The following is a 22,260-nucleotide window of genomic DNA, read 5'->3' on the forward strand; positions in this document are numbered from 1 at the left end:
TATATGAATATCATTAGGCTACTACTGTCATTCTTTGGTATGTTTTTAAATTTTTATTATGAGAAGTATTTAAACATGATCAAGACTGATCATGTGAGTTAAAGATTGTTTACAGACCAAACTAGAAAAACTGTTATGCTGCATTTGACTGACAGTATCCTGCATTTTGGAATTAGTATTTTTGTGTTGGGTTTTATTTTTTTTTTACATTTGCAAAGAAAGTTTATTTTTCTCAGTTAAGTGTATTGTTACACAGTTAATGAAAGATCCTGGTCAAGTTGCTTTTTAGAACTTTAAGTTTTGAATTTAACTTTTGTGCTTTATTAATGATCATATTATGAACACATGAACAGAAAAATAGTACAACTTTGTATCATCTGTTGCTGAACAATTTAATTTTGCTGATCCTCTTTCCCTGAAAACTAATTTTCATGTAATACTTGAAATTTGAGCTGACGATGGCTATTTATCTTCTGTGCCTCTAGTGTTACTTCTGTTAGCTTTCTGCAGCTTTCTTGGAAAGCTTGGCTCCTTTGATGCTGATTTAGAGCTCTTAGTTTTCCTACTGTGATATACTTGGTCTCCTTACTTGTACAGAACCATTCTGAGTTGCATTATGGCAACTAAGTTTTTATTTGAAAACTGACTCTTAAGTACCTAATCAGTTAATTTTGCCATCTGTAGAAAAGCGCTGGATTTAGCAGGATGGTATCAAAATGAGTTTTGAGTTGACTTTCTAGAATTTCTCTCCTGCCATGAAGTTTTAATCACAGACTTTTGTGTTGAAAGGACATCTCTTCCGAATAATGCAAAACCTGCCGGTTTCCATCAACTGCAGTCCTTCCCGATAATGTAGAGTATGCTCATGACCCAAGCGTGGGCCTGCTCTAGCTACGCACTACTGAAGTCTGCCCCATTATTTCCACCTTTTCTCCAGAGTAACACTTTGACAACTTGGCTGTTGTGTATTGCACCAATTTCTTTGAACAAGCCTGGAGTGTGAACTGCAGTGTCAGTCTCGTGTATGTAATCTGGAAAGTGCTTTGGGAAGTAATAATAGGATTTGGTATTAAAAATACCTGTAAATTTGTGTTAAACCCTGGTGTGTCACAGGTTATTCTGGGTGATACGTGTATGCTGAAAGGTGAACCAAGTATGTGAAGACATTCTTTTGGCTAGCACATGTCAGTCTTACGCATTTAAATCTGACATTCCAATGTCAGGCCTTGGAGTGATGTGCAGCAATGAAGTTCTAGTGCAGCAATGAAGTTCTAGTGCAGCAATGAAGTTCTAGTGCAGCAATGAAGTTCTAGTGCAGCAATGAAGTTCTAGTGCAGCAGATAGTCAGGAAAAGACTTGACAGAAGTTTACTGGGAGAGGATTAAGGTGATGCTGTGGGGCATGGGAGTACAGAGTAGAGTTGTGAGGATAACTGATGAGGTAACACTTGTGGGATGTATGTGGCTTAGGTCAGGTGGAATTTTTAAGGAATTAGAAGGAAATGGGGAAGGATGCCCTGAGGGGCACTGGAAATGAGATCCAGCATCTCAGCCCTTGTTTCTTTTACCTTGACGTGACAGGATTTTGGCAACCTCATGTCTCTCATGGGGTTTGCTGCCTTGCTGTATGCCTTCTCCCTTAGCTATTTTAGTATATGAGGTAGTGAACCTTTTCTGAACACGCTCTTTCTTGTGGGACCTACACCTCTTTACTTCCCTAGCTCCTCTGCTGTATGGCAAGACCAAGGGTCTTAGCCCCTGAAGATGAACTGTAAACTGCTGCGCAGTGGAATGCTAAGAAGCAGCTGTGAAGATGGTACAGATTGGGAACAGGCAAACTTGGTCTAGGGTTCCTGTTACGAAGACTTAGCCAAAATACCAAAATATGCAGGGCATGACGTAGTTCTTTGGGATATCTGGGGTGTCCTCCTATGGACAGTCTTTTTCTGTCCAGTCTTTTATCACTGTTTTTTTTTTTTTTGTTTTCCTATCACAAGGCATATAACCAGGATGCAGGCACACTAGCACCACATGTTGAGCAGATGACTGCCCTTGTGATAGGATGTACAAATACACATTGGATCACGTGACCATGTAGCTATCTAGTCCCTTAACCTGTTAGTCAAGTGGTAGGAAAGCTTGCAGTTCAGCCTGCTGGCATATGGGCTTCCATCCCTGTGACAGGGAAGACTTAATAGGGGGAGAGGTGGGCTGAACCAGGCAATTTTTTTTCTGATACGCTGTAGTTTAGGCATCTAAACACTTCATGGCTGGGAGGGTGCAGCCCTACCAAGCAGCTGCTTGTGAAGAGACAGTGCAGTACTGAGCAGTGCTAAGACAGTAAGGTTCATTTGTTTAAATAAAGTGCTAATGGCATCATAGGAATACCATCTGGAAATAGCGAGTTGCAGCAGTAGATGTGTTGTAAGTTGAAAGAGGTGTACAAAAGAAGAGTTCACCAACTTTTGCATATACAGTGGCTTTGAGCGCATGGCCAGAACTTTTCTAGCCTTGACAGAGCTGAACAGATACTCAACCCAGCTCATGTCAAAGCAGGGGTTCAGTAACAAACAGCAACAGTGACCCTTTCACTGCTTAAGTCCCTCTCAGGGTTTGATCGGATAAGGATTTACAATACATACCTGAAATATGGCTCCTTATAAAATTAAATGTAGCTACCTCTTTATTTTAAAATATGTACTTGGCACTACTCACCTTTAATAATATAGCCTAGTAACTGGCAGTCTTAAGAGAGGAATTGAGGGATCTAGGCTTATTTCTCTCCATTGTCTTCTTTCTTTTCATTTCCAACCTAACAATTCCTGGTCTGATGACAGCTCTTCCCACCTCAGCTTCTCTGAGTGATATCGCTCCTCTGTGTTTTTGGTAGAGAAAGCTGAATCCCTTTTCAGCCTTCAAATGTTTCTATAAAAAAGATCTGGCTATTTTATTTTACTCTTCTTGCATGATAGTTTCTCTGTTATGTGATCATAACAGTCTTTCTTTGTTTCTGGTTGACTTAATCTTTTGAGGGTACAGGTGGCCACATTACAGACTCCTGAACAGTACTTAATGCTTCTGGAAAGATTACTCTTTGGTGCTTTCTACTGTTGCATTTTTCTTCTTCCCCAGTTGTATCACACTAGCAACATTGTAGTGATCAACCAATGCACTCTGTTTCTTCTCAGGTTTTTGTATTATTTTTGTTTGGTTTTTTTTTATAACTGATGAACTCAGGTTATGAGAAGGGCATAAGATTCTGGTATAACTGCAGACTTTAGAGAGCCAGCATCTTAAGGAATTTTGATTGGTAAAAATGACTGTGTAAAAGCCCTTTATAAAAATGAAACAGGAATCCTTATTTTTTTTATCTTTTTGTAAGAATGAACAAGTATTATAGATGTAGTGCTTCACATAGTTTGAAACGTTTATTAACCTTAATGGAAAGTGAATGAGCTGTAGCCTTAATAAGTAAGGGTAGAAATATAGCAGTCAACTATGTAGCTTCAAAGAACCTGCCCCTTGCATGGGCAGGGAAGAATAGTAGTTTCTTCAGCCTCGGAAGCTCAGTAAGAGAACCTGTATGTATGTGTTTGCAAAGGTCTGTTGCAAATCTGTTAAACTGATTCTCAATTATGTGCTGCAGGAGATGAATACGATGTATGTGCCATTTGTCTGGATGAATATGAGGATGGAGACAAGCTCAGAATCCTTCCATGTTCTCATGGTAAGCAGCTGTATGTTAGGTTTGGCATTTGTATTAGAACAGCTCTCTAAAACACCATATCTAAACCCCACAGTGAACTTGTTTATTGATTTATAAAATTTATTTTTGCTAATACACAGGAGTGTATGTATAAATTGGGAAAAGAACAAACTTTTTTTTGTCTTTTTAAATAGAGAAAAAGCTCACATTCCCACTTCTGTGTTTTCATTTGGATGTGCACATGAAAGAACATCTGGGTTTAACACTGTACTCTAAATACCTGTATTTAATGGGAAACACATTCCAGAGTTACTTTTTTTACATTTAAAAAAGTTTTTACATTTTAAAAAAGTAGGCTTTTGCTTTCTCAAAGGCAGTTAACCATAAAAACATAATTCAGCTATTAGTGACATAGACATTGGATAAAGGGATATAGTCTGTCCTGTAGCCTGAAGCTATATACACTACTGCCTTGGCTGCACTTGGAAGTCAGTGTTGTCAGTGCAGAAATTAGCAGAACATTTATACTGTGATAAGTAAAATAGTGTACTGTGTGAACAGTCTTTCTGAAATAGAGCCCCACTGCAAAAGGTGTATCTAGTAGTCATGTACATGTCTATCCACAAGACAAGACTGCTTTTAAGTGCATACATGAAGCATTTAAGAGCTTCTGTCTAGAAGTCTCAGAGGCCTGGGCCCAAGAGCAGGGCCTCTAATTTTTTTTTTATAAAACCTGTGTCCACTCTTATCACAATAGATTCATCCTTCCTACCCTGAGACCCCTCTCTGCCTCTGAGTCCATTAACTGTATTACAGCCATTTTGGCTGGATGCAGTTTTACCCAGAATTTTTCTCATTAAACTCCTGCTCTGATCAAGCACTGCAACAGCAAACACCACATCACTAAGAGATGTAAAAAAAAAAAAAAAAAGGCAACTGATGTCACAGCCTTACATCCACAGTCAACACAGCAGGTGACAGACTGAGAGCTGTGTAGGTCCCAGTGATAGAAATTTCAAAACAGGCTGACAAAGAGTTCTCGGAAGAGAAAGGACAGATCCATAGCATCTGTCCCAGATAGGGACTGCAAAGTTAATGAAATCCCATCACCAATATCAAAGATTGCTGACAAAAAAAACCCCCACTACAGTCAGCTTTCATGGAGAGCATGCTACTCGTGGGTTTTAAAGTGTACTAAACGCAATATGCTCTTTGCCAGATACAAGTCTCTGTTAATAAGCAGAGCTTAGTTTTTAATAGCATAAGACACTTTCAATTATTTTTTTTTTAAAACCAGTCTAGTCACAGTGCCAACTGTAGAACTGATTTATTAGTGGCAAAAATCACACAATAACTTTATTTAATAACAAGGTACTTCACTACATATAGGTGGAAGTTAAAGGCACTGTGAGGAGAATGACGGCATGTTTGCTGCAAGATAGCTACAGATGGGCATAGATCCTCAAGAAGCTTTTAAAGCTTATTTTATCAAACATGACCCATTGCAGAATTGCTCTTGGATTGGTTCAGTAGAGGAAATAAGTATTCATTGCATCTATCTGCATGGCCAGGATCATCATCTGTTAGGTGTTTTGTACAGAAGGATAGGCAGTCTCCATGCCAACAAACTTGCAACTAAAATTCTCTGAGTTAAATTCTAAAATTCTCGTGTTCCTAAGCATAAATACAATTCAGCAGGTTTCATTGTCCTTTTCACTTTGTTAATGATGGACTTGTGTTTTGTTTTCTAACAGCATATCACTGCAAGTGTGTGGATCCGTGGCTGACAAAAACAAAAAAAACGTGTCCTGTATGTAAGCAGAAAGTGGTCCCTTCTCAGGGGGACTCTGACTCTGAAACAGACAGTAGTCAAGAAGAGAATGAAGTGTCTGAAAACACTCCCTTGCTTAGACCATTAGCCTCAGTTAGTACTCAGTCATTTGGGGCTCTGTCAGAATCTCATTCCCATCAGAACATGACTGAGTCCTCAGAATATGAGGAAGATGACAATGACAATATTGATAGCAGTGATGCAGAAAATGGAACAAACGAAGAAAGTGTAGTGGTCCAACTGCAGCCCAATGATGAAAGGGAGTACAGAGTGGCAAATACTGTCTAAGACTACTAATGATGAATAGTGTACGATCAAAAACATTCTGAAGGCTATACTTCACAAACCTTTACATAGGGAGTATCTTTTAATCTCTAATCCATTTGGTTTCTTCAATAGGAGCAGCAGTTCATGTAGTAGTACTATGGTTAAATCATTAGAGATTTATTTCTGACACAGGTATTCAGTCATGCATTCTGTCTTTTCAAAATGAACAGTTTAACTGGACTTCACAATGCTAATAATTAATGTTAATAGTTTATATCAATAGAAATATCACAGACTCTAAATGTATCTTGTTGAAAGGGGGTTTATCTGGAAGTAATTTTTTTTCCATTTTGCAGCTACAACCGGGTCATACTGATAGCAATATTTATTACATGTATGTGTTACCCCTTAAGCCCAACAGAACAATGTATTTGCATGTTTGTGTAGAGTTTTCCTAAAAACTGTCACCACTTCTGAAAGAAAAGTGTAGAACAGATTGATATTCTATATGGTGGCAGTATCAAAACAAAGCAGAAGAAATTCCACTTTTATCTCAAAGCAGATTCCAAACTGTGGAATCTGCCAAAGTAGCTGAGTTTAAACAGTTCCATTGAGCAATTCCCAGCATAAGGAAACTTAGAATATATGTTTAGTTTTGAGAAATTCACAAGATAAGATCTGCCATAAATAATTAGCTATCCCTACCTGCTACTGTGATGTAGTCTGGTTTCCAGTGTTGGGGTGGGCGGGGAGAAGAAAAGGGGCTGGCCAGAACAGAGGTTTTGTTCCACATAAAAAAATAATTTAGGTAAGTATTCTGTTGATCCTCAACTCATATACCTCTTACTAAAGAGCATTTTATGCTGCATTAGTCTGCTAAACTATGTATATATGAAAGAAAAATTCTTTTTGAATACCTGATTTGAAAACAAGTGCTTATAACTGTTTAACAGAACTCAGTACTTACCAGTGTATCATGAAAAAAGTAAATGTTATATAATACCTCTGTAACTATGTAGAAAGTAAAAACCACACGTATACTCAAAATGCAGAGATTTTTTTACATGGCCTTGAATAAGGAAAGCTTGAAAGAATGTTAATAAACATGTTTTTCACTTTAAGTATCAGAAAGAATGTATTAACTTTTTCATTACTTACATTCATGGTGTAGTCTTCTATATTTATTACAAAGGTTAAAGTATTTTTAAAGATCCAGAACATGCAACTATTAAGATTCCTTGGTAAGCAAGCAGCCTACACTTCACTGTGTATCACAGCACAAAGTGCTGGACTGATCAGTACTGTGTGCGGGAGGACCAAGTTAAACAGAAAACCTTCACTGTTGTTCACTTTTAGTCAGAATCATAGAATCATAGCATAGTTAGGATTGGAAAGGACCTTAAGACCATCTAGTTCCAACCCCCCTGCCATGGGCAGGGACACCTCACACTAAACCATATCACCCAAGGCTTCATCCAGCCTGGTCTCGAACACTGCCAGGGATGGAGCATTCACTACCTCCCTGGGGAACCCACTCCAGTACCTCACCACCCTAACAGTAAAGAATTTCTTCCTTGTATCCAGTCTAAACCCCTGCTGTTTTAAGTTTCAACCTGTTACCCCTTGTCCTATCACTACAGTCCCTAATGAATAGTCCCTTCCCAGCATCCCTGTAGGACCCTTCAGATACTGGAAGGCTGCTATGAGGTCTCCACGCAGCCTTCTCTTCTCCAGGCTAAACAGCCCCAACTTTCTCAGCCTGTCTTCATATGGGAGGTGCTCCAGTCCCCTGATCATCCTCGTGGCCCTCCTCTGGACCTGTTCTAACAGTTCCATGTCCTTTTTATGTTGAGGACACCAGAACTGCACACAATACTCCAAGTGAGGTTTCACAAGAGCAGAGTAGAGGGGCAGGATCACCTCCTTTGACCTGCTGGTCACGCTCCTCTTGATGCAGCCCAGGATACGGTTGGCTTTCTGGGCTGTGAGTGCACACTGCTGGCTCATGTTCATTTTCTCATTGACTAACACCCCCAAGTCCTTCTCCGCAGGACTACCATGAATTTCCTTTTTGCCCAACCTGTAGCTGTGCCTGGGATTGCTCCGACCCAGGTGTAGGACCTTGCACTTGGCATGGTTAAACTTCATGAGGTTGGCATCAGCCCACCTCACAAGTGCATCAGGGTCCCTCTGAATGGCATCCCTTCCTTCCAGCGTACCAACCAAACCACACAGCTTGGTGTCATCAGCAAACTTGCTGAGGGTGCATTCAATTCCATTGTCCATGTCAGCGACAAAGATATTAAACAAGACTGGTCCCAACACCGATCCCTGAGGGACACCACTCGTTACTGATCTCCAACCGGACGTTGAACCATTGACTACAACTCTTTGAGTGCGACCATTGAGTCTGGGTCTGTACATGTAATTTGTGTGTGGGAGAGGGAAGGAAGAACAGGGTGCTGTTAGTATTTCCTGCCCACCTGCTGACACCTGTAGAGCCTGTGTTCTGGAAGTCAGAAAACACTGAACCCTGGACTGCGGCCAGTACAGGTGAGGGGTGTCCATTCGTTATTTCTGACCTAACACACCAAGCTGCAACGCCCTCCTTGCTTCAGCCTGGCAAAGGAAATCAATTCTCTGGGACTGGGTAAGAGCAGAGAAAGTTTATTTTGCAGAATGAGGCATGGAAAAGGTGTAATGAAAAAACGACTCATTCTCAAATCACTGCCACCAGCAATCCATAGGGTTGATGACAAATGGTGTATTATTGTATTTTCACTATGTAAAATTCCACTTTCACTGTATGTATGCCAAGTTAAGTCCCAGTGTGAAAACATTTCTGAAAACTTACTAAGCTGGAAGATGTTTCTTAAAATGGGTTCCCACTGTTCAGATGTCAGTGCATTCACAACTGTATTTCAGGTACCCTAAAACTAAGTGGTGCAATCCTGCTAAAGGAGGATCCATTGCAAAAGGAGGATGATAGGTGTGCAGGACTGCACAGGGCTTGGGTTCAGCAGAAAAAAACAGTTACATGGAACTTTGGAATGTCTGAACCAAAGCGTTTTGCTTTATTTCTGCTCGTAACTTTTTCAAGGAAAATACTAATGCAAATTTATGACCTAGATCACGATTCAGTGTTCAGACCTTTAACACAGGAAAATAACCCTCAGTATTTAAATCATCTGTTGATACGGAAATGTGAAATTTATCAAAATTACTCAAGGAATATACTTTGCACAGATCCTAGCAAACCGGGTACACAGACACCGTTCTGCTGTGGAAATTCAACAAAACACACTTTTGAAAAAGGAATTTGAGCAGTACCAAATTATTACCAAGAAAAAGTAGACAGGTGACATACAAACACTTGTTCAGGAGAGGGAGATTGATAAGAAGGGAACAGTGTTAAGACAAATAAGAAATCTGGTGTGCTCTGCTGGTGGCTGTGCCTGTCTCAGAGGTGCCATTACAGTTAATTCTAGCTATGAGCCTACTACCTAAAAAGCTTTGGGGAGTGATCCTCCTTCCAAAAAAGTTCTGCAGTCAGGATGTGAGTTGGGTTAAATTGGGTTTAGTTTAGATACGGAGCAAAACAATTCACACACATTTAAGGGAGAAATGAAAGGTTTGCAACCTCTGTACTAGTTACGATTAAATGTGAACTTACCTAGCGCTATGGGCTTTTTCTAGTCTAACTTTAGCAGATGGAAGGCAAGTTTGGACACCAAACAACTTGAGTACTTGTAGAAGGCAAGGCCTTTTGTATACAAAGGTTTTAGGTTAGGTTGAGATCTAGTGAAAAGCAATGGAGCAGATACAACATTCACACTGAAGATTTAAGATGTAGGGGAGAGCAAAAGCATTTTAATGGTCATCTCCGGGACCCAGGGAAGCAGAGTCTTAGCTGACCTCCTGTGGTTCGGGCTTTTCTTTCTTTCCCAGCCCCTATGCTCCCATTGTCGGCTATTGCATCTCACCAATGCTGTGTTAGTTCACAAGGCCCACCCTGGGTAGCAGAAGTGCCAAAAGCCAGGCAGAATTGTTTTGGGGTAAGAGAGACCTTAGCTCTGTCCTTTCTGAGGGGAGCATGTTCTTACCCTGTGAAGGGCTGACCTTGGTTAGACTGCAACATATCCTGATGAGTAGATAACATGGCAAAGATCTCTAACTTGTTCCAGGGGTTGTACATTAGGTACCCATGTGGCAGGGGAGCTCTCTAACCCTAATCAGATAAACATAGAGTTCTGTGACAAGATACCATCTCATTTAAAATTATTTACCTCAAAGAGGGCCTGGCCTTTGCCTAAAGAGGTATTACCATACTACTGCTGTCTTACAAAACTCAGAACTGCACCTACATCTAGTATTAGTGGTCAGCCATGTAGTGAAGAAGGGCCTCAGTGGATTGCTCTTAGGAGGGGAAAAATTACCAACAGTCAGATTTTGTTTGGTTGGAATAAATTTATTTCATCTGTCTGTAAACAAGGTGTTTTTAATAGTTATGGCATTTTTTGAAATGCATATTAAATCAGATGAGTTAGACTGTATCCCAGATGTAACAAAGTGCAGGGAAAGAAATGGACAAATCGGCAACAAGAATTTGTTTAAATCTGTACATTATCCACAAGGCCCAACAATAGAAGCAAAGACTAGAATGTCCCTACAGTAGTGCCATTCGAAAGAAACCCTTGTAGTTGGTTAAAATCCATCTCACAATAGCAACAGTTCATTTTTTTTTTTTAACAATAGTATGGCACAGAATACATATTAAAAAAATTCATCACAAGACAGCCAAGTCAGTTATTCCAACCAATACCATCTCCCATTTATTCTTTTGTATACAGAGTTCTGCAGTTCTCTTTAAATGGACATACAAGTTAGTACCATGTCTGAACTGAGAGTTTGGTTACAGACATTTCGGATGACTAGTGCACAAGGCAGTTCACTCCATCATTTCTGCAGCAAGGGTGTGACAGACCAAATGAAGATTTAAAATTTGAAATGGCATCATTTTGACAGTTTAGCTTTCGAACTACCAACCTTCATCCAAACAGTGGCTTCAGAGCAGCAAAACTCTTTACCAGTGAGTGATCTGGCAGAAAGACTGGAGTCAGTCAGAGCGCCCAGTATAGCTGAAGGTGGCAGTTTTCCACAATGACATTGTAGTTCCATATTAAAAAAACAAAAGAAAAAAAACCAAAACAACCAAAAAACCCACAAAAAAAAACCAAACCCCACCCCATGACCCCCAAGCTGCAAACTAAAATTGGTCCTATGAAAAACTGAAACCAGACACACTCCAGATGGTTATGTTGGGCTAATGTCCATAATGGCAGCCTTTTACAATTCAACTACAGAACAGGAGCTGGCAAAAAAAAAAAAAAAAGTGCCTGAGCTATTGCAACGATGGAATGTCTGTGGGGATCTGTTCAGGATGTGGCTTTAAGGTCATGGGAGGAAGTGCGTCTGTACCCTTTCTTCCACAGTTTTGTGATTGCACTTGTTAAGCAGTACAAGCTTCAGACATCATGACAAAAAAAAGACTTAAGCCTACAGTGAAGTGCAACAACAAAACTAAGAGAATGTTAATAGCTTCTGAGTCACAACTTGGTTAAACAAACCAGGCACTATAAAAACGGGTGTGAGCAAACAAATGTGGAATAAAAAAAATAAAGAGGGACAGAAGTAAAGATATGCATGCACTTTTTTCCTCCCAACCATGCTCTATGAAAGGAAGACTAGTGAGCTGTGTAATTGCTCAAAGTGCTGAAGAGGCATTGATCAAATTAGATTGTACAATCGGCACCTTGTTTAGTGTATTTAAGTTGTTTTAGTCGTCAATATCACACTAACTGCTAAGACAAAGCAAAGCCTACACTTGGCATATTCCCCTCCCAAAAGTTTTTTCAAGGTATCATGCATATCATCTTTGTGGTGCAGTTATGGTGCCAGATATGGGACTTGGTTACATACAGTGGTTAACATATAAATGAACAAAGGGTAACTGGAATTACGACATTAGGAAATGGGTAAATAAAAACCACAAACTACCATCTACAGTCTGGTAGCACTGAACACAACTGGGTGGTGATGAAGAGAGTTGCTAGGTGGATGGGGAGAGGCTGCTTAGACGTCAGACCTCCTCAGGTATAAAGCCAGTTCATACGCTTTCTTGTTCAGTGTCCCTCCATGGACACCTTCCTTTCCCATGACTATAACCAATGCTGGAGTACACAAGGAAACAAAACAGAAATGAACAGAATTAAAGGGAAAAAAAAAAGAAGAAAAAAAAACACCTTTCCCCACCAACAAAGGGATACAAAGGAGACACAGGTTCATACCCCATCACCCTGCATTGCTAATAAAGTTTCCAGAATGTAAGGTTTAAAGCTCACCGCCAGGAAAGTTTAATAGCAATCTTCCCCTAATACTTAACAGTCTGCCTAGCAACTAGAACCCAGAGTCTCTCAAGTATTTTGCCATTGAGTATGCCTTCTTATTCAATCCGCCTCCATGGACCCCTTCTTTGCCCATTACAAAGACCAAGACTGAAAGAGAAAAGAAAAAAGTTTTAAAAGAGTGTTGTTAGACAAGTAAATAACGCAAGTTTTAGGCAGTGCAATAAACACACTCAAATTCAAGATTTAGTATTTGGCTACAAAGCTAGTTTAACATGAGTTTTGTAAAAATACATAGACAGGGCTGGGGGAAGGCATGAATTATCCTCAGGAATATTATGTGACTATGTAATTCTTAAGAGTTCACTGCTAAGAAAAATGCAACCGAGTATCTCAAAAAAGCATCACAAGTGCCTCTCCGTCATCAGCACCATCCGCCATCAGCCAGCAAGGAAACCCTGGATGCATCTTTAAATAAAAAATTTTAAAAAATTCCCCAGAAGTGGGAATATTTTTACATTCTTTTCTGTAGTGGTCACTACTGGTGTGAAAAACAGTAACTGCCTCAATACTAACAAAAAAGCCATGGGGTCAGGGAGCTAAGACTTTTCACACAACCATGCAACTAGAAAACATGCTTTCTGTGTAAGACTAAACACAGGGAAGATCTCAGTGTTGACTCTCTCTCTATTCCCACAGTTTCGGCAAAGAGTCCCAGTTGTCTAGTGGACAAGAACATTCAAAGGCTTCTCAGCCAGTAAACACCACTTGCGAGTTGCCAGCAGATGTCACCAGCAGGTACACAGACACAATAAGCCCTCTGCTTCCACAAGCACAGCAGTTGTTTCCCAAGCTAGGAATACTGTAACTGGAAATACTGCAGTCAGCCTACCTACAGGTGACTGTACATCTCCATAGCAATTCCCTCACAGAAAGCTTAAGACAAACAGTTCTTTGGCATTTCACAACCAGCCGCAGAAACATAACTCTGCTTATCTCACTTCAGTGCTGTAACTTCCAGTATTTTTGCCAACAGCTTTAGCCTACAGAGAAATTTTGCTCTAGTTTTGTTTTTATACTTACAAGCAAAAGTCCGCTGCTCAGCAATTTGCTTCACAGCAAGGCAAAAAATGCTAGGCCAAGTATTTTGAACACAAAGGCCTGCTACTTGTAGCCAGTATTTCGAGGCATGTTTTTACATCCAAATCTAGTGCCTTCCCCATGATAGGTTTCACTAGAAGTGCAGAGCACAAGGAGCTGGTGTACTAGCATAAAGCAAGTTTCTCAATGCCAAATTGAATGGGCTTTTAGCTTACAGACTTCAGAGAGCTCAACAGGAATGCAAGAAGAGTTAGTGTAGAACTTGTTAAGAGGCAAGCAGGAGAAATTCACACAAGAACTCACATCTTTGCAGAATAAACCTTCTGGTCAGAAGTTTACAACGTAAGAGTCAGTTTCACTACTGATCATTACTAGATCCCTACCATAAGCTTTAGATACCAAGCTACCTTATACTTGGTAGCTTACTTCAAGCTGTAGCTTGCTCTTTCCTGCTTGCCAGGGATCTGGTTAACTGCTTCCTAGCCTAATGCCCACATGGGAACAGGGACAAGTGTGATAACCAGCCAAAGACCTAGCCAGCCAGCCAGGCCACTGCCATTCACCCCCCTTGCATCACTTCCAAAATTAACCATTAAATACAGGAGCCTGGTTTTCTTAATAGCTGAAGTTTATACTTAGGGTCACATTCTTAATTTAGCGAGCTGAGAGTGAAGAAAATCATGCTTACCTCGGCCAGCTCTCCCTACAGCAACATTGTACGTTGGCTCACCACCTTGACTCTTTGTCCTGATGTCCATTGTGCAGTCACCATCAACATACAGGCTATCTCTGATCACAGAGCACTTCTTTGCACCAAGGGTCAGACCGTTGGTGAAAAAACCCTCTCGGTCTTTTCCTACAATCATATCTATTTCTACTGGCTGTCAAAGAAAAAAGTCCAGAGTTAGCAGGGCAGTATTTTATTGTTTTATTTCGATTAAGAAAACATCCTGTCTTGTGTTGAGACGATGAGACAGTACATTTCCCCCTGCTCTCACCAGGACGTCTTCCAGAACACAGCGCTTTGTTAGTCACAGTTTGCACTGCACTGATCTATTACCACTTTAAGCAGTGGATCCGCTGCCCTGGAATACCTCAGCCCAAATCTGCAGCGACTCTAGGATCCGAGCTCTCATTAAGGGAGGTGCTTCAGAGCTGAACTAGCTAAGCACAAGACCCGTGTCTTGGCGATGGAGCTCACCAACCCCGTAGAACCCAAACGCCTACTGGCACTTATCCCTGAAAGATCGGTTCAAATGCCACCCGCCTGCACCGGCGAGGCAGGAGCTCGGCCCTAGCCACGCTGCAGAGGCGCCTCCGCATACTCGGGGCAGCTGGTACACGCGGTGCTCCTACGCGGTACCGCCCGGCTCCGTGCCCGCCATCCATCCCTACGTGAGGGTGGAAAGCACCCGCCCCGGGCGGACAGCGCGGCCGCGGAGGGCGAGCGGTGGCGCGGCCCGGTGAGGCGGGGGTGAGTAGGGGAGGGCCGGGCCCTGCTGCAGAGCGGCGGCCTCAAAGTGCAGCGTCACGACGGGCCCTGCCGCCCCAATCACGGCCCAGCACTGCGCGGCCGCCGCCACAGAAGCGTGCCCTGACCGGCCCCGCTCTGCTCCAGCTCCCGAACCGGGACCGGGCCACTCCACGCCTGGGGCGGGGCGCGGCTCTGCCGGTGGGTCGTCCCGGGCAGGCCGCGCTGCAACGTGCTGGCCGTTCCGCATGGCCCTTATGTAACGGCGGCACGGGTCCCGCCCGGCCGGGCGAGCGGACGGCGGGAGCGGTACCGATGGGAGCGGACCGGGGCGGCGGCGGCGGGAGCAGAAGCGAAAGGACGGGCAGGGGTGGGGGGGATGGGGAGGGAGGAATCAATGGCAGTGCGCCATCTTGGCGATGAAAAACATGGAGCCAGCGGCGAGGTGGGCATTCACAAACGCCTCCTACGCCGCGCACGTAAGCCTCGCCGCAGCGCCGGGCCCGGGCGGCCCTACGCAAGCCCCACCGCGCACACCCCGCGCAGCCTCTCCCGCCGCCTCCCGCGGCCCCGCCGCATCGAGCCGCGGCCCCCGCCAAGGGCCCCCGTGCCCGCGGCGCCGCCGCCGCCAGCCACAGACAAAAACCCAGCGCGGGCTCGCTCCCCCGGCGCCGGGCCCGCAGCCGCCTTCCCCCGCCGCCCGGCAAGGTGCCCCCGTCCCTCGTGCGCCGCCGCCTCGCCCCGCCGCTAACGGCCGCGCTTGGTCCCACGGGGCCGGGCTCACCCTTCCCCGCGCCCTGCCCTGCCTCCCCGCCGCCGCCCTTACCGTGATGCTCTGGAAGATGCCGCCGGCCGTGGCTGCCCAGACGTACTTGGCGTCGCAGTAGCCCACAATGGCGGCCTCCTGGCAGCAGCCATCGCACATCAGGTTGTCCACGTAGCTCTGCCAGCCGGCCATCTTCGCGCGGGCGGCGGTGGGGGCGAGCGGGGCGGGCGGCGAGGCGCGGGCCAGGCGGCGGGCGGCGGGGCTGGGCGAGGCGGACCCGTCCCTCTTCTCTCCCTCCTCACAGCGGAGCGGACCAGAGCGCTGCAGCGGGCGGCGCGGCGCGGCCCAGCCCTCCGCGCTGCCGGCGCCGAGGGGCGGAGGGGAGGAGGGGCGCGGCCCAGCACCGCCTCCCGCACCGCCCGGCTCTGCGCGGCTGAGGCGGGAACGGCGAGGCTGTGGAATGGCGGGGCTGGAGCAGCGGAGGGGCTGCGGCGCCGTGGCGCCGTCCGCCGGGTGGAGGAGCGCGGGGCTGGCGGGAGGGAGCCAGCAGGCGGTGGGTCCGGTCCCGGTTGCGCCCGGCAGGTAGGTGCGGCGGGCCTGTGGTGGGCCGGCCCGGCGGGAGGGATGCGCTCCCAGCGCTCTTCTGCACCCCTGGGTGGGGGGACGGGGTCCAGCGCGCTCTCGACGCAGCACCTCTAGGTAACCGGCCCGGTGCCCTGAGCCCCGGTGTGGCAGTCGGCGCTGCCACCGGGCACTGGTGTTTCTGCACTGTCGGCGCTTGGGCCGAGCACCCATGCTGTGCCGGCGGTGCTGCGTGCCGCCTTCCTCGTTTGCTCTGAGGCTGGGGGAGTGAGAACGGTGCTCTAATGTCCAAGGAATGGCGATGTTCTCATCTCTGGAAGCATAGTCGTTGCTTAGGTAAAGCTGTGTTACTCCTCGGTTGGTAGTTGACTGTACTCTGCTGCCCTCCTTGCCCCTGCGAGCTGAATCAAAGTCCTGTCAATGTAGCGAGAGGATTTCTGTGTCAAATTGCTGGTCTTGTATGGAGCCGGTGGGCTCCTCATTTCACAGGCTATCATCTGTTGCATTCTATTTCTGTGTGGTTTTGTAAGCGGCTATTTCAGGTTTTATTCTTCCAGGTACCACCAGGTTGAGATAATTTCGTTTCCACATTCGTTTGTAAGATGTCCAGGTCTGATCCCAGCTTTTTGCTACTTTGGTATTTGGCTCTGGGCAGCATCACTGCTTGGAAGACTGGCCTGTTGCAAGGTGCAGAAATGTTCACCTGCAACATTAAGGGTTTGTTTTAGGGCGATGGCTCTCTCCTTAACATTGAGGTTGGGGGGTGGTGGAGTGGGTCACCTTCCTTTTGAGCAGGTTAGTTTTGCATTACATAGTATCTGTTGTGATTCTCTGGGAAATGGGGACAGGTTGGAATGTGAAGTGGTGGTCCATGGAATTAACTTTGAAGCTTTAATTCAAGTTAGATCTTATACCTGAATATGCCAAGGCATGGCATGCAGTAATTGAATCTGTCTTTTCTGAGGTTATACCCACCGGGAAGAATATTTGCCATATATTTCTAATGAATATCCCTACAGCATGCTTCAGAGTGTAGTTTTAAAACCTATTTTGGTTGTCATGGGACTGAATGTTGTTTAGATAGTAATAGAGATTGCTTACATTACTAGATACTTTAAAAAGCCTTTATTTGCATCTTTTAGTTTAATTCTGTAAGTATCTTCTCTATTTTAATTTTCAAAGTGCCTTGCCCACTCTGAATTTGGACACCACCAGAACTTTGCTTTATTCTTTTCCAGCCATCCATGTATACCAAAAACGTCCTCGTGTCGTTCTTGGGTGACATGGTGTAGTGTGAGGCATTCCTGCCCATGGCATGGGCCTTGGAACTAGGTGATTTTAAGGTCCTTTCCAACCCTAACCATTCTATGATTCTGTTGCGTCTCCCAGTGAGTTACAGGCTTTAAATTTGCTTTCAGCTCTTTAACCAGCTAAAGCTTTTTGTGAAGCTTGGGTTGACTTCATCATCCTCCAGTTTTTGCCATAGAAAGGAGAAGTTCTGTCTGAAGCTGCCATGGAAGGCCACTTTTTTTTTTTTTAATGGTGCTTGCCTGTAGGAAGTCCCAGTTTAACACTAGTACTTGCACAGAATGGAATGCATCCATCTTAAATGAACAGGAAGCTGATGAGTCCATTATTTTTAGAGTTTGACCAAAATGTGGGGTTTGCATTTTTTGTTGATTTTGCAAGCTCCAGTAAGGATTCCAAATTGCTTCACTTTAATATGTGGATTTACTGAATACAGGGGCAGACATCTGATCACGCTGAACCCAGAGGCAGGCTTGGTGAATTTTGGAGCTGCCCATGTGCCAGTGTCATTGTACTTGATTAACAAGAGGTAAGCTTCACATGGACAGCGGGCTGCTTGGTACACACGTGGAGGAATCTCACGCAAGAACCTGTGGGTTTCCAGGGCTTTTTATAAAGGTTATGTCACCTCTTGCCTTGAGGTATCTAACCTTCCCACATGCACCCTTCCACCCATTTGTCCATCCCTTTTGCCTGAGGACCATGCGTTCATTTCGAGGCCCTACAATGTAATGCCCAGTTTAATGGGAGGTAGAGGCCCGGTGGTCATTGCCAGCTAGAAGATGTTTGGGAGGAAGCATCGCTGCTCTAGGAGCTGCAGAACTGCTGCAAGAGGCACTGCTTGGCTGTCCCTGGGACTCCAGAGTCTTACCAGTTTAGTGTGTGGTGGGTTCAGTGCTCCTTTGAAGAACTAAATGTTTCATATGGATGTCAAAGAATGCAGAGTGAGTCCTGTAATGCTACCACTACTTTGCGGGGAATATCACTTATTTAATTAAGCTGCATAAACCAGGTGATCAAGTAGTGTGAATGCTATTTTGATGAGTAGATTGCGTTAGCGACACAGGGAATACAGGTGTCTGCTTTTAATGATTTAAATTAGAAATAACTGCATGGAAGTCTGGGACCTCCTGAACAGAAATGATGAGAGTAGAGGATTTGCCACTCGGTTGGTGTCCGGGCTTTTAGTCATGCTACTTGTGGAGTAACTCTAGTAATATATTTAGAGAGTGAACTCTAAATTGGATTACCATTATTTAATGTTATGAAATTGCCAGGTAGCATACCAGTATAATTTACAGATTCAGCAGCCACCAGTGCTATTTCTAAAACTCATAGTCCTTTATTTTCACTATTAGATGCCTCATTTGGATGTGTTCTAGGCTATATAATTATTATAATGCTATTTGTGTAGACACTACTGCAAGAGCATCTTTTGGGACTGTTCAATTTAAGAAGATGAGGATGTGCTCTGTATGATAAAGACTGTAAGAGAGACATTCCAGTTTTATTATTTGTTACAAGTCTTAACTGAAATCTGAGACATTTGTTAAATGAAGGATTTATGTATATACAAAAATATAGTTGTTAAAATTTATAGATAGAGCATCTCATTTAACATTGATACCTGGACTGACATAGGAAATGGTGCTGTCTGAACATAAACCATACATGTATTGTAAATAGTTGCTAACACATGATTTCTTGTATTTTAATCTCTTTCGACATTCTGCCCAGTAGTTCTTTGTGGATTTTTTTTTTTGCACAATACAGCCAGAGTTTGTTTTTTTGATGCAGCTTGTAAGAGTTATTAGTCATTTTGCTTTGGTTCAGAACATTGTTTGAAATTTGTGTTGGATCACATCTAAGAGAAATAATCGTTTGAAAGAATGGCTGTGCTTAGCCAGAGTGTACTATATGTAGCTTTGTGAGAAACTTGACTGCTTTTATATTAGCAACATGAAAATTGAAATCGACAAAAAACTTGAAGGAGAGTGTGTACTTTGTTAGTAAAATAACTCACAATTTTCTGTCAGGCTTTGTAAGTACTAGAGCATTTGGAGATAAATTTAAGCAGCATTTATGTGTAGATAGAAAGGGCAAGTGACCATCAACAGAACACATCTTGACTTTTGAAAATTAACCTTTACAGAGACAGAGCTCACCTGAAGCATCATTTGTTACCACAGTTCATGCCAGTTTGTGATGCTGCTCTGGTAACTTCCTCTTCAGGCCATACTAGATTTCCTGTGGCAGTCTTTCTATTTACCACAACTGCTTTTGGAAGTGCAGAGGGTAAAACCCGTTTAGAAGTGTTACAAATTAGCACATTCACTTCTGCTGATTAAAAGGCAAGAAGCAGTCTGTCTCTTAGCCTCAGGGGGATGACTTGAAACTTGGCTGTGCAGAGTTCTTCCACAGCTACTTAAGTGACTTGACTGAAAAACAAGGAAGCCACCAAAGGCTGCCTGTTAGTTAGAAATAAATTGTAAAAATGACATATTAATGAGCAGAAAGCTTGAAACTAGGATTTGACAATAGTGATACAAAATGCAAGAATCACTAGATTAAAACCGCAATGCAAATTTTTATTACATAGCTACATCTGTGCATGAAAACAGTCCTGTCAGTGCTAGCATAGATGTGGTTGTGCTACAGAGCCCTGTGCAACAACACTTGAAGCCATTCAGAACGTTCTGAAAAAAAAAGTGGTTTTCTGGTGTATCTTACTGTGTTTGGAAAGGTGGTTTATCTCCATGTGTGGATGAGGGTTTTGTCTCCACAGAGGAGGTTTGCCTGGTATGGTTTTAGCAGTATAGGTAGCTAAGCAAAATCTTTGTCTTTCCAAAGATTAATTAGATAAGCAGTTAAGAAGAGTTTCCCTTATCCTTTATTTAACCATCAAACACTACAAATACATATTCTAGTACGGGGCATCCCTGCCAATGGCAGGCAGTTGGAACTAGATCTTAAGGTCCTTTCCAGCCCTAACTATTCTATGAGTCTGTGACTCTATAAAACCAAAAATCTAACTTAAAATCAGATGCAAGGTTAGTGGTGTTGAAATGTCAGATATGAGATTGCTTCCATTTTGGTGGCTTCCAGAAATGCTTTAAATATGAGAATTAACAGTTCTTTGTGGATCTGATTTATAGACTGGTCACAGCATTAAAAAAAAAAGTCTGAAATCATGGAACTTTACTTTTTGGGGATTTTTAAGGTAAGTTCTTGATCTTGCATGTGGCCAATAAAAAATAAATGTTAATCCTAGAAATCAAAGTTTATTGTATGTAAATTCTTACTTAGACAGATAGTCTTCAGTTCATATTGGTGTCTTTGGTGAGAGTCCCTGCATGAGTGCGATGTGCAGAATTAGGTCTTTATGACCAGCTTTCTTTGTATTCATATTTATCAGGCAGGCTCTTCAGGGTACTTGAATCCTGCAATATTTTGATTTGCTTTAAATAAAGCAAACAGAACCCGAATAGGTAGTCCTTTGTTAATTTTTCAATTATGAAACAAGGGTACTGTGAAATTCAGTAAGTTTGTAGATAGCTGGATACAGTGGAGGGAAGGTGGTAGCATCTTCAATCCAAGCTCTTTTGTTTATTTCATTTTACCCAAGCTCAGTGGTGAGTCATTACATGCCTTTGTTAACTGATTATTTCAGTGGGTGAAAGGCTGTGTAAAAGTTAATCTAAAAACTGAACACTAAGGCTAAGAAATGCTTTAAGGTTGTTGGAGGAGCCCAAAGTTAGAGAGTTAGAAAGTTAGGGAGAGGAAGCAGAAAGGTAGGTGGAAAATAGAGCAGACCAAACATGGGTTTTCAACACAGTCATTTTTAACAGATGTTTATGCTGTGTGGTTAAGCAAGAGCAGCTAACAGCCTTCTAACTTCATGAAGTCTGTACCTCTGGTCTCTCTGCAAACTACACTGACTGCGCTGAGAAATGGTATTAGGTGGAAATGAACATTAAACTTTTCCCAGGCTTCATATGTTATTTTGATTTGTTTTTTCTCTGCCAAAGTTGACTGGTATACTATTTTACGTCTTAATATCTGATCTGCATTTCTGCATTGTGCTAGCATACCTTAAGAAGAAAGTCCAAAACCTTTCCTTAAGTTACATTGCATTGCAGGTACATTGCAGTTGCAGCAGATACCTCTCCTGCTGAACACCACCACTGGGTCAGCAGCAGCATTTCCTGCCAGTCCGTGTATGTGCATGGTCATGTTCTGCTTATTGAGCTGACAAACCTTTATGTTTTTCTTACTTGTACTTTCTTTAGGTGACTGTTTCTGCGCTGCTCTCTGCTGCTTATTCAGTCTACCACGTGGTTTAGCCGGGAAACTCTGAAGCTTTGTTCAGTATGTTATTTCCTTCATTAAGCTTTCTTTCAGTGACAGTATCTGTAAATATGTCTATCTGGGTGTTACTTCCTTCTCTGATCACAAATAATTTTGCTGTTGATGCTTGTTATTTGTTAAAAGTCCAAAGGATTTTTGTATCACAGATACATAAATTTATCTGTCATATATAATTTCTACCCAAAGCATTCACTGTCTGCAAAAACATTTAATAATAATTCTGAAGTAGAAAAAACATATTTTCTGAGGAAGTTTATACAGTTCTAACCTTACAATGCCTGTAAAATTGCAAATATAAATTATTTTTTGAATGAAGCAGAAATTACTGCATTATTTTCTTTTTCTTGCAATTCTTTTAAAAAGTTGGTACCACATTTCTTTGTCACCATGAAGTACTTGATTCTAGCTATGAGTAGCAGTCAACCTGCCTGCTGTCAGCTCACCAAAGAAGAGCCAG

The 22,260-nt window shown here is 43.0% G+C and overlaps 2 protein-coding genes across 3 annotated transcripts in view; one reads left to right on the top strand and one right to left on the bottom strand.

Annotated features, from left to right (window-relative positions):
* Window positions 1–6,924, top strand: part of RNF13 (ring finger protein 13) — a 36,120-nt gene extending 29,196 nt beyond the window's left edge. The window contains exons 9-10 of the mRNA XM_005141155.3: window positions 3,646–3,726; window positions 5,460–6,924. Coding sequence (XP_005141212.1) covers window positions 3,646–3,726; window positions 5,460–5,824 — 446 coding nt within the window. The 3' untranslated portion in view covers window positions 5,825–6,924. The remainder of the gene's footprint in view (window positions 1–3,645; window positions 3,727–5,459) is intronic.
* Window positions 6,925–10,250: 3,326 nt separating this feature from the next.
* PFN2 (profilin 2) lies at window positions 10,251–15,823 on the bottom strand. Of its 2 annotated transcripts, none has more exons than XM_034063866.1 (3): window positions 15,606–15,823; window positions 13,997–14,189; window positions 10,251–12,033 (listed from the first exon to the last, which is right to left on the bottom strand). In XM_034063866.1, exons 1-3 carry the CDS (start codon window positions 15,735–15,737, stop codon window positions 11,936–11,938), a joined length of 423 nt encoding a protein of 140 aa, XP_033919757.1. In that variant the 5' UTR covers window positions 15,738–15,823; the 3' UTR covers window positions 10,251–11,935. The 2 variants fall into 2 exon arrangements, with proteins under 2 accessions (XP_033919757.1, XP_033919756.1); XM_034063865.1 differs by having other exon boundaries at window positions 10,251–12,357; window positions 15,606–15,802.
* Window positions 15,824–22,260: the final 6,437 nt, after the last annotated feature.

This window comes from Melopsittacus undulatus, chromosome 6 (assembly GCF_012275295.1).
Source record: "Melopsittacus undulatus isolate bMelUnd1 chromosome 6, bMelUnd1.mat.Z, whole genome shotgun sequence".
Lineage (NCBI taxonomy): Eukaryota > Metazoa > Chordata > Aves > Psittaciformes > Psittaculidae > Melopsittacus > Melopsittacus undulatus.

Coding starts and splice junctions, on each gene's coding strand:
- PFN2 (XM_034063866.1), bottom strand. CDS start 15,737: ATGGCCGGCTGGCAGAGCTACGTGGACAACCTGATGTGCGATGGCTGC. Junction 14,190..15,605: donor GCATCTTCCAGAGCATCACG/GTAAGGGCGGCG, acceptor TTTCTTTGACAG/CCAGTAGAAATAGATATGAT. Junction 12,034..13,996: donor TGTAGGGAGAGCTGGCCGAG/GTAAGCATGATT, acceptor TGTGTACTCCAG/CATTGGTTATAGTCATGGGA.